Source organism: Plecotus auritus, assembly GCF_963455305.1.
Source record: "Plecotus auritus genome assembly, chromosome: 6".
NCBI lineage: Eukaryota > Metazoa > Chordata > Mammalia > Chiroptera > Vespertilionidae > Plecotus > Plecotus auritus.
In genome coordinates, this window is record NC_137773.1 from 90564043 (window position 1) to 90576289 (window position 12247).

Sequence of the window (12247 nt, forward strand, 5' to 3'; positions counted from 1 at the left end):
TGCCTTTGAAGTGTGTGTGTTTGCAAGGAAGGACCACTGTTCCCTGGGGGACTATCAGCAAGGCCTCTCAATGCAAATGTCCCTGGAGAGGAGTTGTGGCTGCATTGAGCTCAGGCCTGTGTACCTTGGGCGCTAGGGGGCGATGTCTGCGAAGTGTCTGTCATCTGAGTAGAGGTGGGAGCGGGTGGGTGGGGCTACGCTCTGTTACCTCCCGGCTGTTCCTTTTGCTTCAGCTGCCCTGGGATCGCATCTCCCTTGTTCTGTTCTCCTCTGTGGAACTGTGATCCGTAAGGTGGTGGGAGCTGCAGGCGGGACTCAGGGAGGCCCAGGAAACTAGAAATGGTGAGTGTGCGGCGGGGTGCGGGGACGGGGAGGAGGGGCGGGTGGAACCGCCGGGGCGGGACCGTCTCTCCACGGTCAGGTCCGGAGCCTGCGTACCCAAGGCGCCCGCTCGGGGGCTCCGCTGAAACTGCAGGCCCCTCGGGCTCGCAGTGTGGGGCCCAGCCGGGACCCGGGCGTCCAGTTTGTCCCCGCGGCAGGGCCTTCGGCTGCGGAGCGTGTCTGGGCAGCTCTGCACTCACATTCCCGCCGCTCCCCAAGTGGGTCGGTGACCACGTGGAGACACTGAGGACAATGGTGACTCGGTCTCTGCGGTTCGTGCATGGGAGGAGCTGTGGTCTGTGGGTCCCCTGTCCCTCCTTTCTCCCCAGAAGGATCCCGCTTTCTCCTGAGTTTGGATGTTTGTGGAGCAGGCTCTCAAGTCCACCCCCTGCCCCCCAGGCCCTGCTCTGCAGCAAATGCCTGCATTTCCAGTCTCTCCCCCGAATCCTAAACGCCATCTTCCCTTCTCTGAGTCACAGCATGTTTATCAGCTATTTGTTTTCTGGTGCTTTTCAAACTGTTAAAAACAAAATTCAGCTGAGTAAGTGGAAGGTCTAACTGGCTTGATTCCCATTCAGGAATCGGGCCGCATCCCATCTAGTAAATAGAATCTCAGAAGAGCTGTTGAAAATGGAAGGCGTTTATAATAGGCAGAAAGGAGGCGTCATTAAGAGGTTAAAGTAGTGTTTCAGGCAGGGTCCCCTTTCCTTAGGGGAAGGAACAGCAGGAGGCTTTTAGACAGATTAGTGTTGAACAGCAAGTTGCAGAGTGACTGGGTTAGAATTTTACTCCTGGGAGAGGTGAAACTGCAGTTACATACAGGCATGCACCCCTGAACCTGGGGAGTACATCTTGAGGCAGTTCTGTTGTTTTCAGTTCTCTTAACACACACCTGCGTGTTTCCTACTACACACCTAGGCCATATGGTGTAGCCTGTGGGTCCTAGGCAGCAAACCTGTACAACATGCTACTGTACTGAATACTGTAGGGAATTGTAATGCAGTGGTAATAAGCATTTATGAAAAGGTGCAGTAAAAATGTCGTGTGCAATATAGAAAATGGTACATCCGTGTGGGGCACTGACCCTGAATGGGCTACAGGACTGGAGGCTGCTCTGCAGGAGTCAGTGATTGGTGGGTGAATATGAAGGCCTAGGACATTACTGTGCACGGCTGTAGACTTTATCACACTGTACACTTAGGCCAGGAAATTTACAAAAAACAGATTCATCAAGCCCAGGAGGCAATGATGCAGTCAAAAGGCACAGCCAACACAAGACCTCTGAGGCTGCTGCCCGCATAAAACAGCACACTGCTTCACAGCAAAGTTTTCTTTCACTAAGTAGAAAGCACACAAAGATAAAGAGGATAGTACAGCAAATACATTAACCAGTTCATCATCATCAGGTATTCTATGTAGTGAGCGTAACTGTATGTGCTGGACTTTCACAGGACTGGCCGCACAGGAAGCTTGTTTATACCAGCATCATCATAAACATCTGAATAATGCATTTCCCTATGACACTGTGATGGGTATGACATCACTAGGTGATTGCAGTTTTTCATTTTCTTTTTTAATAAATCTTTATTGTTCAGATTATTACAATTGTTCCTCATTTTTTTCCCCCCATAGCTCCCCTCCACCTGCTTCCCTCCCCACTCTCTGCGCTTACCTCCCCACACTGTCCTCATCCATAGGTGTACACTTTTTCTCCAGTCTCTTCCCACACCCCCCACACCCTTTTCCCCCCAAGAATTGTCAGTCCACTCTCTTTCTATGCCCCTGATTTTATTATATTCACCAGTTTATTCTGTTCATCAGATTTTTTGTTACTTGATTTTTAGATTCACTTGTTAATAGATATGTGTTTGTTATTCATAATTTTTATTTTACCTTTTTCTTCTTCCTCCTCTTCTTAAAGATTACCTTTCAGCATTTCATATAATACTGGTTTGGTGTTGATGAACTCCTTTAGATTATTCTTATCTGTGAGGCTCTTTATCTGCCCTTCAATTCTGAATGATAGTTTTGCTGGGTAGAGTAATCTTGGTTATAGGTTCTTGCTATTCATCACTTTGAATATTTCTTGACACTCCCTCCTGGCCTGCATAGTTTCTTTTTTTTTTTTTTTAATATATTTTATTGATATTTTACAGAGAGGAAGGGAGAGGGATAGAGAGCTAGAAATATCAATGAGAGAGAAACATCGATCAGCTGCCTCCTGCACACCTCCCACTGGGGATGTGCCCGCAACCAAGGTACATGCCCTTGACCAGAATCAAACCCGGGACCCTTCAGTCCGCAGGCCGACGCTCTATCCACTGAGCCAAACCAGTTTCGGCTCTGCATAGTTTCTATTGAGAAATCAACTGACAATCGTATGGGTGCTCCCTTGTAGGTAATTAACTGTTTTTCTCTTGCTGCTTTTAATATTCTCTCTTTGTCTTTTGCTCTTGGCATTTTAATTATGATGTGTCTTGGTGTGGTCCTCTTTGGATTCCTTTTGTTTGGGGTTCTGTGCGCTTCCTGGACTTGTAAGTCTATTTCTTTCACCAGGTGGGGGAAGTTTTCTGTCATTATTTCTTCAAATAGGTTTTCAGTGTCTTGCTCTCTCTCTTTTCCTGGCACCCCCATAATTCTGATGTTGGTACGCTTGAAGTTGTCCCAGAGGCTCCTTACACTATCTTCAAATTTTTTGATTCCTTTCTTTTTGCTTTTCCGGTTGCGTGTTTTTTGCTTCTTTGTATTTCAAATCTTTGACTTGATTCTTGCGTTCCTCTAGTCTGCTGTTAGGTCTCTGTAATGTTTTTTATTTCAGTCAGTGTATGTTTAATTTCTAGTTGATCCTTTTTCATATCCTCGAGGGTCTCACTAAATTTATTGGCCTTTTCTAGAAAATTCTTGAAAAACTTTATAACCGTGGTTTTGAACTCTATATCCAGTCATTTGCTTTCCTCCATTTCTTTCATTTGTAATCTGTTTCTTTGTCTCCGCATTTTCGCTGCTTCCATGAGTTGGTAGAGTAGCTTTGTGTGATAGGTGTCCTATGTGGCTCAGTGGCTCAGCCTCCCCAGTTACCTGAGGTGGACACTCTTGGTGCACCCCTTTGTGGACTGTGCGTACAGCCTTGTTGTAGTTAAGTCTTTATTGTTGTTGGTACCACTGGGAGGAATTGACCTCCAGGCCAATTGGCTGTGAAGATCAGCTGTGTCTACGCCGGGAGAACTTCCGTGCTGGAGACAGCCTTATGAAACAAGACTTGCAAAATTGCAAAAGCCTCTGTGCTCAGCTTGGATGGGGCGGAGTCTCAGGGCTGAGCAGACAGCTTTGGCTTCCCGTCAGCCCTGCCCTATGAGGCCCCTGGGTCTCAGTCTCCCTCGGTAATCGCTGCAAGCACCTCTGAGAGAAAGCCACCCTCGAGTTTCACCTGCTGTCAGACAGTCCAGTTTCTCCCCCAATGAATCTGGATTCCAGATTCTCACCTGGAACTGGAGTTCAACACAGTCGGGAGCTTCTGCCTTCCTCCCACTAGAGAAAGCCTGCGGCACACTCAGCAGTCCGTCCTCTCTGCACGCATTAGCGGGCGCACCTTCATACCTCTGCCTTTTGTGGCTCCCCTGAGTTTCCATGCGCTCCTCTCTTTTCCCGACAGTCCAGACTCTCCCCCTATGAGTCTGGGACCCCAGGGTCTGGCCTGGAACTGGGGATCAGTGTAGTTGGAACTGGGGTTCAGTGCAGTCGGGAGCTTCCATCTCTCTCCCGCTAGAGAAAGCTAGCCAGGCACTCAGCCGCCCGTCCTCTCCACGCACGTGTCTCTGTACCTCAGCCTTTTGCAACTCCTCTGAGTCTCTGTGTGGCCCTCTCTTTTCCTCTAGTTGTAGAATTTCCACTCAGCCAGCTTTCCTGTGGTTCTGGATGGTGTCCATTTTGTCTTTTAGTTTTAGTTTTGATATTGTTGTGCGAGGCAGCAGTTTAGGTGTTTACCTATGCTGCCATCTTGGTTTTCTCCTGACTACAGTTTTTCAAATCCACTATAATCTTTTTTTTTTATAGAAGGGATTTTATTTTTCCTTAAGTTATAATTGACATACAACATTAGTTTAAGGTATACATTATAATGATTTGATATCCTATATAATAAAAGGCTAATATGCAAATTGACCAAATGGCGGAACGACTGGTCGCTATGGTGCACACTGACCACCCGGGGGCAGATGCTCAATGCAGGTGCTGCCCCCTGTAGTTAGTGTGCTCCCGCAGAGGGAGTGCCACTGAGCCAGAAGCCGTGCTTACTGGCAGTGGCAGGAGCTCCACAGCAGGACTAAGGATCCCTCAGGGTGCAGGCCGGACTGAGGGACCCTTCTCCACAGTGCACGAATGTTGTGCACTTGGCCTTTAGTTTGTATATATTGTGAAGTGACCATCACAGTAAGTCTAGTTAGCATTTGTCATCATACAGACTTACAGAATATTTGTTTTTTTAAAGGTTCCACAGATAAGGGAGAACACATGGTATTCTCTTTTTCTGACTTATTTCACAAAGCATCATGCCCTCAAGTTCCATAAATGTGTTGTTACAAGTGGCAGAATTTTTTTTCTAATGGCTGAATAATACAATAATATTTCTCTGTGTGTGTTTGTATGCACCATTTTATTTAAAAAAAATTTTTAATCCTCACCTGAGGATATTTTTCAGTTTTTAGAGAGAGTGGAAGAGAAAGGGAAAAGACAGAGAAAGGTTCATACACTTGACCAGAATCGAACCTAGGACCTTTCAGTCCACAGGCCGATGCTCTATTTACCAAGCCAAACCAGCTAGGGCTTACTTTTTTTTTTTTTTTTTTTCAATAAGTTAACACAATATATTAGTTCAGGTGTCAAGTTAGTGGTTAGACATGTATATAACTTACAAAATCTAATAACATCAGACACCACACCTAGTTATTAGAATATTATCCTAATATATAAAAACCCTGGGTCCATCACCACTGGAGGCTCGACCAACTGGAAGTCAGTCCTACAGTCAGTGACCCAGCACTGACTACTACGGCTGCATGCCCGGTGATCCAGCACTGATTGCTGAGGGGGCTGCGAATCAGGCCTGGAGAGAGGCCTGAAGAGAGAAGCAGGGTCTGATCTGTAGCCTCTGTTGATCAGCACTTGCCTCTCTCTTTCTCTCTGGGCCTGGCCAGCAGCTGTGCCTCCATTTCTTTCCAGGCCTCCACCAGGGCTGCTGCCCAGCCCTGCCTTTCTTATCAGGCCCTGTTGATAGGCCCAGAGACGCTGACTGGCATGGAAACCGGCTAATCAGAACCAAATCTGGGTGGTGTGAGGACTCAATGGCTGCCTAGGAGGCGGAGCTTTTGATGCTGACTGGCATAGAAACTGACCAATCAGAACCAAATTGGCTGGCAGAGGAGGGCAGGTGGGGACAAGATCAGGCCTGCAGGGGAGGGCAGTTGGGGGCGAGATCAGGCCAGCAGGGGAGGGCAATTAGGGGTGAGATCAGGCTGGCAGGGGAGCGGTTAGCGGGTGATCAGGCTGTCAGACAGAAGCCATTAGGGGCAATCAGTCAGGCAGGCAGGTGAGTGATTAGGAGCTAGCTGACCCAGATTGGAGAGGGTGCAGGCTGGGCTGAGGGACACCCACCCCTGCCAGTGCATGAATTTTGTGCACCAGGCCTCTAGTTGACTATATTTCCTGTGCTGTACTTTACATCCCCCTGACTAATTTGTAACTACCAATTTGTACTTCTTAATCCCTTCACCTTTTCACCCATCCCTCAAACCCTCTCCCCTCTGGCAATTATCATCCTGATCTCTATGAGTCTGTTTCTATTTTTTGGTTGTTTGACTTTTTTCTTTAGATTTCACATATAAGTGAAATCATATGGTATTTATCTTTCTGTCTGACTTATTTCACTGAGTTTAACCTCTAAGTCAATCCAGGTTGCAAAAGGTAAGGTTTCATTCTTTATTACGGCCAAGTAATATTCCATTGTATATATGTACCACTTCTTTATCCACTTGTCTATTGATAAGCACTTGGGTTACTTCCATATATTGACTATTGCAAACAATGCTGCAATGAACCTATATTCTTTAGAAGTAGTGTTTGGGGTTTCTTCAGATATATACCCAGAAGTGGAATTGCTGGGTCATATAAGGCAGTTCCATTTTTAATTTTTTGAGGAACCTCCATACTGTTTTTCCATAGTAGCTGCACCAATCTTCATTCTCACCAATATTGCATGAAGATTCCCTCCACATCCTTGCCAACACTTGTTGTTTGTTAATTTATTGATGATAGCCATTCTGACAGGTGTAATTTGATAGCTCATTGTGTGTTTTTCTTTTCCTTGTAATCCTCAATCGAGGATATGTTTATTGATTAGGGACAGAGAGACAGAGAGAGAAACACTGATTGGTTGCCTCCAGTACCATTACTGGGAATTGAGCCCACAACGAAGGTATGTGCCCTGACCAGAATTGAACCTGAAACCTTTTAGGGAGGATGCTCCAACCAATGGAAACAATTGTAGTTTTAATTTGTATTTCTTATGAATAGTGACACTGAACATCTTTTCATATGTCTGTTGGCCATCTGAAATGTACGTCCTCTTTGGAGATGTAGCTATTCAGGTCCTCTGCCCATTTTTTAATTGGATTGTTTGTTTTGATGGTGTTGAGTTGTATGAATTCTTTGGATATTAACCCCTTATCAGATGTATCAAATATCCTTTCCCATTCAGTAGGTTGTCTTTTCACTTTGTTGTTTCCTTTTCACTGCAAAAACTTTTGTTTATTTTGGTCTCCTTTTGTTTATTTTTTCTTTTGTTTGCTTTGCTCAAGAAGACATGTCAGAAAAATATTGCTAAGAGAAATGTTAAGAGGTTTTACTGCTGATGTTATCTTCTAGAAGTTTCACATTTAAGTCTTTAATCCATTTTGAGCTAATTCTTATATATGGTGTAAGAATGTGTCTAGCTTACATTTTTTGGCATGCATTGTCCAGTTTTCCAAACACCATTTATTGAATAGACTGTCTTTACTCCATTGTACGTACTTGTCTCCTTTGTCATATACTAATTTACCACATAAGTGTGGATTTATATTTTGGGTCTCTATTCTCTTCCATTGATCTATATGTCTGTTTTTATGCTGGTACCATGCTGGTTTGATTACTATAGCTTTGTAGTATCCTATCTAATAAAAGGGTAATATGCAAATTAACTGTCACTCCGTTACAAAGATGGTGGCACCCATAGCCACAAGATGGTGGTGCCCAGTCCCCTCAGCCTAGCCGGAGTCCCCCAGTCCTGCGGGGGCTGCCGCTGAGAGCGGGCAGCGTGAGTGGCCTGGTGGAATGCTTGCTTCATCGCTGCAGCAACAGAGGGCCTCTGGGCAGTGGGTGGGGAGTGGCCAGTGGCAGTGGGTGGGGAGTGGAACGCTTGCTTCCTCACCGCGGCAACTCCCTGGCTGCGGAGGGCCTCTAGGGGACAGGGGGGCTGAGCGCAGGCTGGGAGAGGAGATGGGGGGCCTGCCTCCCACAGAAGCAGCGTGGCTCCTTCCTGCGGAATCGGCGTGGGTTCCTCCCAGCTTTTGCGAAAGCAGCATGGCTCCTGTGGAAGCAGCGCGGCTCCCAGCGGCGCGCTGAGGTTCTTGCTGGCTCCCGGGGAAGCAGCAAGCGGCCTACTGCGCGTGATATCGCGTGATGGGCTACTAGTAGTTTGTTATCAGGTCAAGTGGAATCTCTGACTTTGTTCTTCTTTGTCAAGATAGCTATGGCTATTTGGGGTCTTTTGTAGTTTCATATGAAAGTTTGAATTATTGTTTTTTAAATATATTTTTATTGATCTCAGAGAGGAAGGGAGAAGGAGAGACAGAAACATCAATGACGAGAGACAGTCATCGATCGGCTGCCTCCTGCATGTCCTCCCACTGGGGATTGAGCCTGCAACCCAGGCATGTGTCCCAGGATCCTTCAGTCTGCAGGCTGACACTCTATCCACTGAGCCAAACCAGCAAGGCAACATTTTGAATTATTTGTTCTAGTCCTGTGAAAAACGTCATTGGTATTTTGATAGGAATTGCACTGAATCTATAGATCACCTTGGGTAGTATGGACATTTTAATGATGTTAATTCTTCTTATCCATGAGTATAGTATTTACTTCCATTTATTTGTATCTTCTTCAGTTTCTTTCTTCAGTGTATTATAATTTTCTGAGTACAGGTCTTTTGCTTCCTTGGTTAAATTTATTCCTAGGTATTTTATTTTTGATTCCAAATCCATTATACTCTTATGGGACTACCATCCTATATGAGGTCTGTTGTTGACCATAGGTTGTTATGTGGCTCATGACTGTATTAAGTTTTGCTTTTGTTGATGTGACTTTATACAAATGATTCATTGTGCGCCCGTTGTCCCCCTTTTTAATAGAATAGACACAAAATTTTAATTGTTTATTTTTCCATAGTCAATGAATGGCTGTTTTTAGAAAGTGGTGTGTGTGTGTGTGTGTGTGTGTGTGTGTATGTGTGTATTTACAGGTAGCAAATAACCACCTGGAAGTAATTTGAATCAAAGCTTTGTGCCTGTCTTTCCAGGATCTTTCCTGGGGAACAGAAATCCTATGAGAAGTCCTTTGGGTGGTTGCTCTTGGGTAACTTTCTGGATGTTGTACATTAGCCCTGCCTCTCCCCAAGTTTGTCACCTTTAAACATTTTTCACTTGATTTTAGTCTCAGGTTTTCAATGAATAAAATGTATGTAATCGCCCTAGCCGGTTTGGCTCGGTGGATAGAGCATCAGCCTGCGGACTGAGGGTCCCAGGTTCGATTCCAGTCAAGGGCACATGCCTGGGTTGTGGGCTCCATTTCTAGTGTGGGACGTGCAGGAGGCAGCCAGTCAATGATTCTCTCTCATCATTGATGTTTCTATCTCTCTCTCCCTCTTCCTTCCTCTCTGAGATAAGTAAAAATGTATTTTTTAAAAAATATATGCAATCATTGCAACTTAAAACAAAGTATAAAATATTTAATCGTTACATTGCATGTATTAAATTATTGTTTGGCTTGTTTCTTCCCAGTATGGATAGGAATATTACAAGGTCTATTATTTTGAGTGAGTCAACTGGATTTTTAGAGCTTAAACTAGAAGTGTTGAAGTATGACTAGTAGTTTATAAAACAAATTCTTGCCATGGGAACAATAATTAATTAGCATCCTTTTTTTGAAATGCAATAATAGATACTTGTGGATTTTCTTGTTGAACTAGCAAAGTGCCTTACCATTTTAATACCTTCTTTACACATGAACACTGGGTTAAGTAAGTTTGCTGATTGTTCCAAACTGGCTTTGTGTCATTTTAAACATCAATGGTGGTCTAGAGCAACTTCAAGCGGGGAGCTGAGGTCTGAGGCCAGGTGCTTTAAGCTAAGGAAGCCGGCCACACCCTTGAGCCTGCCAAGGGAAGTACCTGAAGGCCCACTGACCTTCCTGGGGAGCCTCTCCCTGCAGGTGTCCTACCTGCACACCCACCATGGAAGGAGCCTTTACAGTGAGAGAAGCTACAGCCCTGGAGAGCTGGGGAACTAGTGCACCTGTGGGAGGGGGTGATGCCCCTCCTGCGGTTTTAGTTGTGGTCCCCCTGGGCCTGTTCCTAGGCATCGGTTGAAGTTTTGCATCCAGGGTGTGGGTGCACATTGAGAAAATCTGGAAAAGTCAGGAATGTGTGTCCTGGGTTAGGGATTGTGAGATTGGGAGTTCATCTGGGTCAGAACCTTACAGTGAATCCAGCTGAGCACCCCCTCACTGCGAGCTGCAGCCTGAGAGAGGGAGCACTTCTGTTGGCGGTGGCATGGTGGGAACAGCACCTCGTGTTAGACCCAAGAGGTTGGACCGGATCTGGGTTCAGCAGCATCGGTGCTTGGATTCTGGCTGAGAAGGAATTCAGAGCCAAGACTCAAACTATAAGAGAACATTTATTTGGGAAATCACAGAGATAGAAGAAATAATTCTTTACGGAATGGAAATTCATAGAAGGAATAAGTTATAGAGATAATGGAAGGGCCCTTGGCTCCTAGAAGTGAGAAAGGTAGCTGTTACAGGCCTGGGGGGATGGGTGTGTGAAGAGAGGTTGGGACATGCTCCCAGGAAGGAGAGCAGCTGGGTTCTCTGTCCTAAGGCCGTGGTCGGCAAACTGCGGCTCGCGAGCCACATGCGGCTCTTTGGCCCCCTAAGTGTGGCTCTTCCACAAAATACCATGGCCTGGGCGAGTCTATTTTGAAGAAGCGGCGTTAGAAGAAGTTTAAGTTTAAAAAATTTGGCTCTCAAAAGAAATTTCAATCGTTGTACTGTTGATAATTGACTCTGTTGACTAATAAGTTTGCCGACCACTGTCCTAAGGGGTTTAAGAGTGGAGATTTTAAGGGAGGTCCTGGGAAAATCTCAGTAAAATATTCAGCAGCATTCCAGATGTGTCCCTTCACGGTCTGGGTCTGCACCGATTGATTGGTTGTGGCCAGGGCCCAGGTCATCATTCAATGCAGCTGGTCCTGAGGTCAGCCCTGCATCCCTTTTCTGGCTTTGCTGCTTTTCTGGGCCTGCAGGTAAAATAGAAGTGTGGCCTAGAGGTTATTTCTACGAGGAAAAGGTCCAGGATCTAAACTGCATGACCAGTGACGTTATGGGATGAAAGGTCATCCTGGGGATGAGGTCCCAGCCTACAGTTGTCTGCTGCTAGGCATGACCTTCTGCCCCTGGCCCATTCTCCTTGCTCTGCTCATGTCTGTCTAACTGCCCAGCACATTTCCATTATTCCCCAGGGAAAGGGGGGTATGGGAGCTCCCAGACTTCATTCCTGGGCTGGCTGCTCAGGTGTCATCCTATGCTCCCTTAGGGACTGTAACACTCCAGGGGTTCTGTCTCAACCGGGAGAGTCTAGGGCAGGGGTGGGCAAACTTTTTGACTCGAGGGCCACAATGGGTTCTTAAACTGGACCGGAGGGCCGGAACAAAAGCATGGATGGAGTGTTTGTGTGAACTAATATAAATTCAAAGTAAACATCATTACATAAAGGGTACGGTCTTTTTTTTTTATTTCAATAGTTTTATTCATTTCAAACATTTTAACAAGAAGAATGTAAACACTAATTATTATAATTTGAAACTTCAAAAATGGAGGAATCATAGCACATTAACATACCTTATATTGAAGATGGCAAAGGCAAAATAAAATTGCCTAACAAAGGAAAGGTACAAAAGCCTTTCAAATTAAACTTAAATATAATAAAATAATTTAAAACTAAAACAAATAGAAAAGAACAAAATGTGTAAACAGTAAATTAAACATTTTCTTTAGTGCAACTTCCAAATTATGCCCGGGACGTAGATGTAGATGGCAATGTAGACTGGGTTGAAAGGTTTTTGGTCTTTAAAACATCAACTTCAGTGGGAACAGTGTTGTTGGTCTCCTTTTTAGCTAATGCTCTGATACTGTGCTCTCCAGGGGCATGTCTCCCTACATCACCACGATAACGTGTCTACGCATTCCCAGGGTGATGTTGGGGGACGCGTCCGCGGGCATTACAAGGAGCCTCTGGAAGATTGAGAGGTTGTTCCTTCTACTGAAATTTTGGGGAATGACCCCTTCCCCAGAGGCACACAACTCAGTCACTGACACCTTAGAGTCTGCCCACACTCAGGCCCAGGCAGCTGACTCCTCAGCAGAGCACAAGATCCGAGTGTTTTTCTTACCTTGTAATTAGCACTTGGACTATTCATTTTGAAATATATATATATCTTCATTGGTTTCAGAGAGGAAGGGAGAGGAAGAAAGAGATAAAAATATCTATGATGAACCCTGA

The 12247-nt window shown here is 45.3% G+C and overlaps 1 protein-coding gene across 2 annotated transcripts in view; it reads left to right on the top strand.

The window, feature by feature from the left end:
• The first annotated feature begins 232 nt into the window (after window positions 1–232).
• The window catches only part of LOC308252120 (zinc finger protein 124-like), a 63824-nt gene continuing 51809 nt past the window's right edge, over window positions 233–12247 (top strand). For both annotated transcript variants that reach the window (XR_013960986.1, XM_080676183.1), the window contains exon 1: window positions 233–342. Coding sequence is in view for 1 of the 2 variants with exons in the window: in XM_080676183.1 (XP_080532309.1) it covers window positions 340–342 (3 nt within the window). In the remaining variant the exon portion in view is untranslated. The remainder of the gene's footprint in view (window positions 343–12247) is intronic.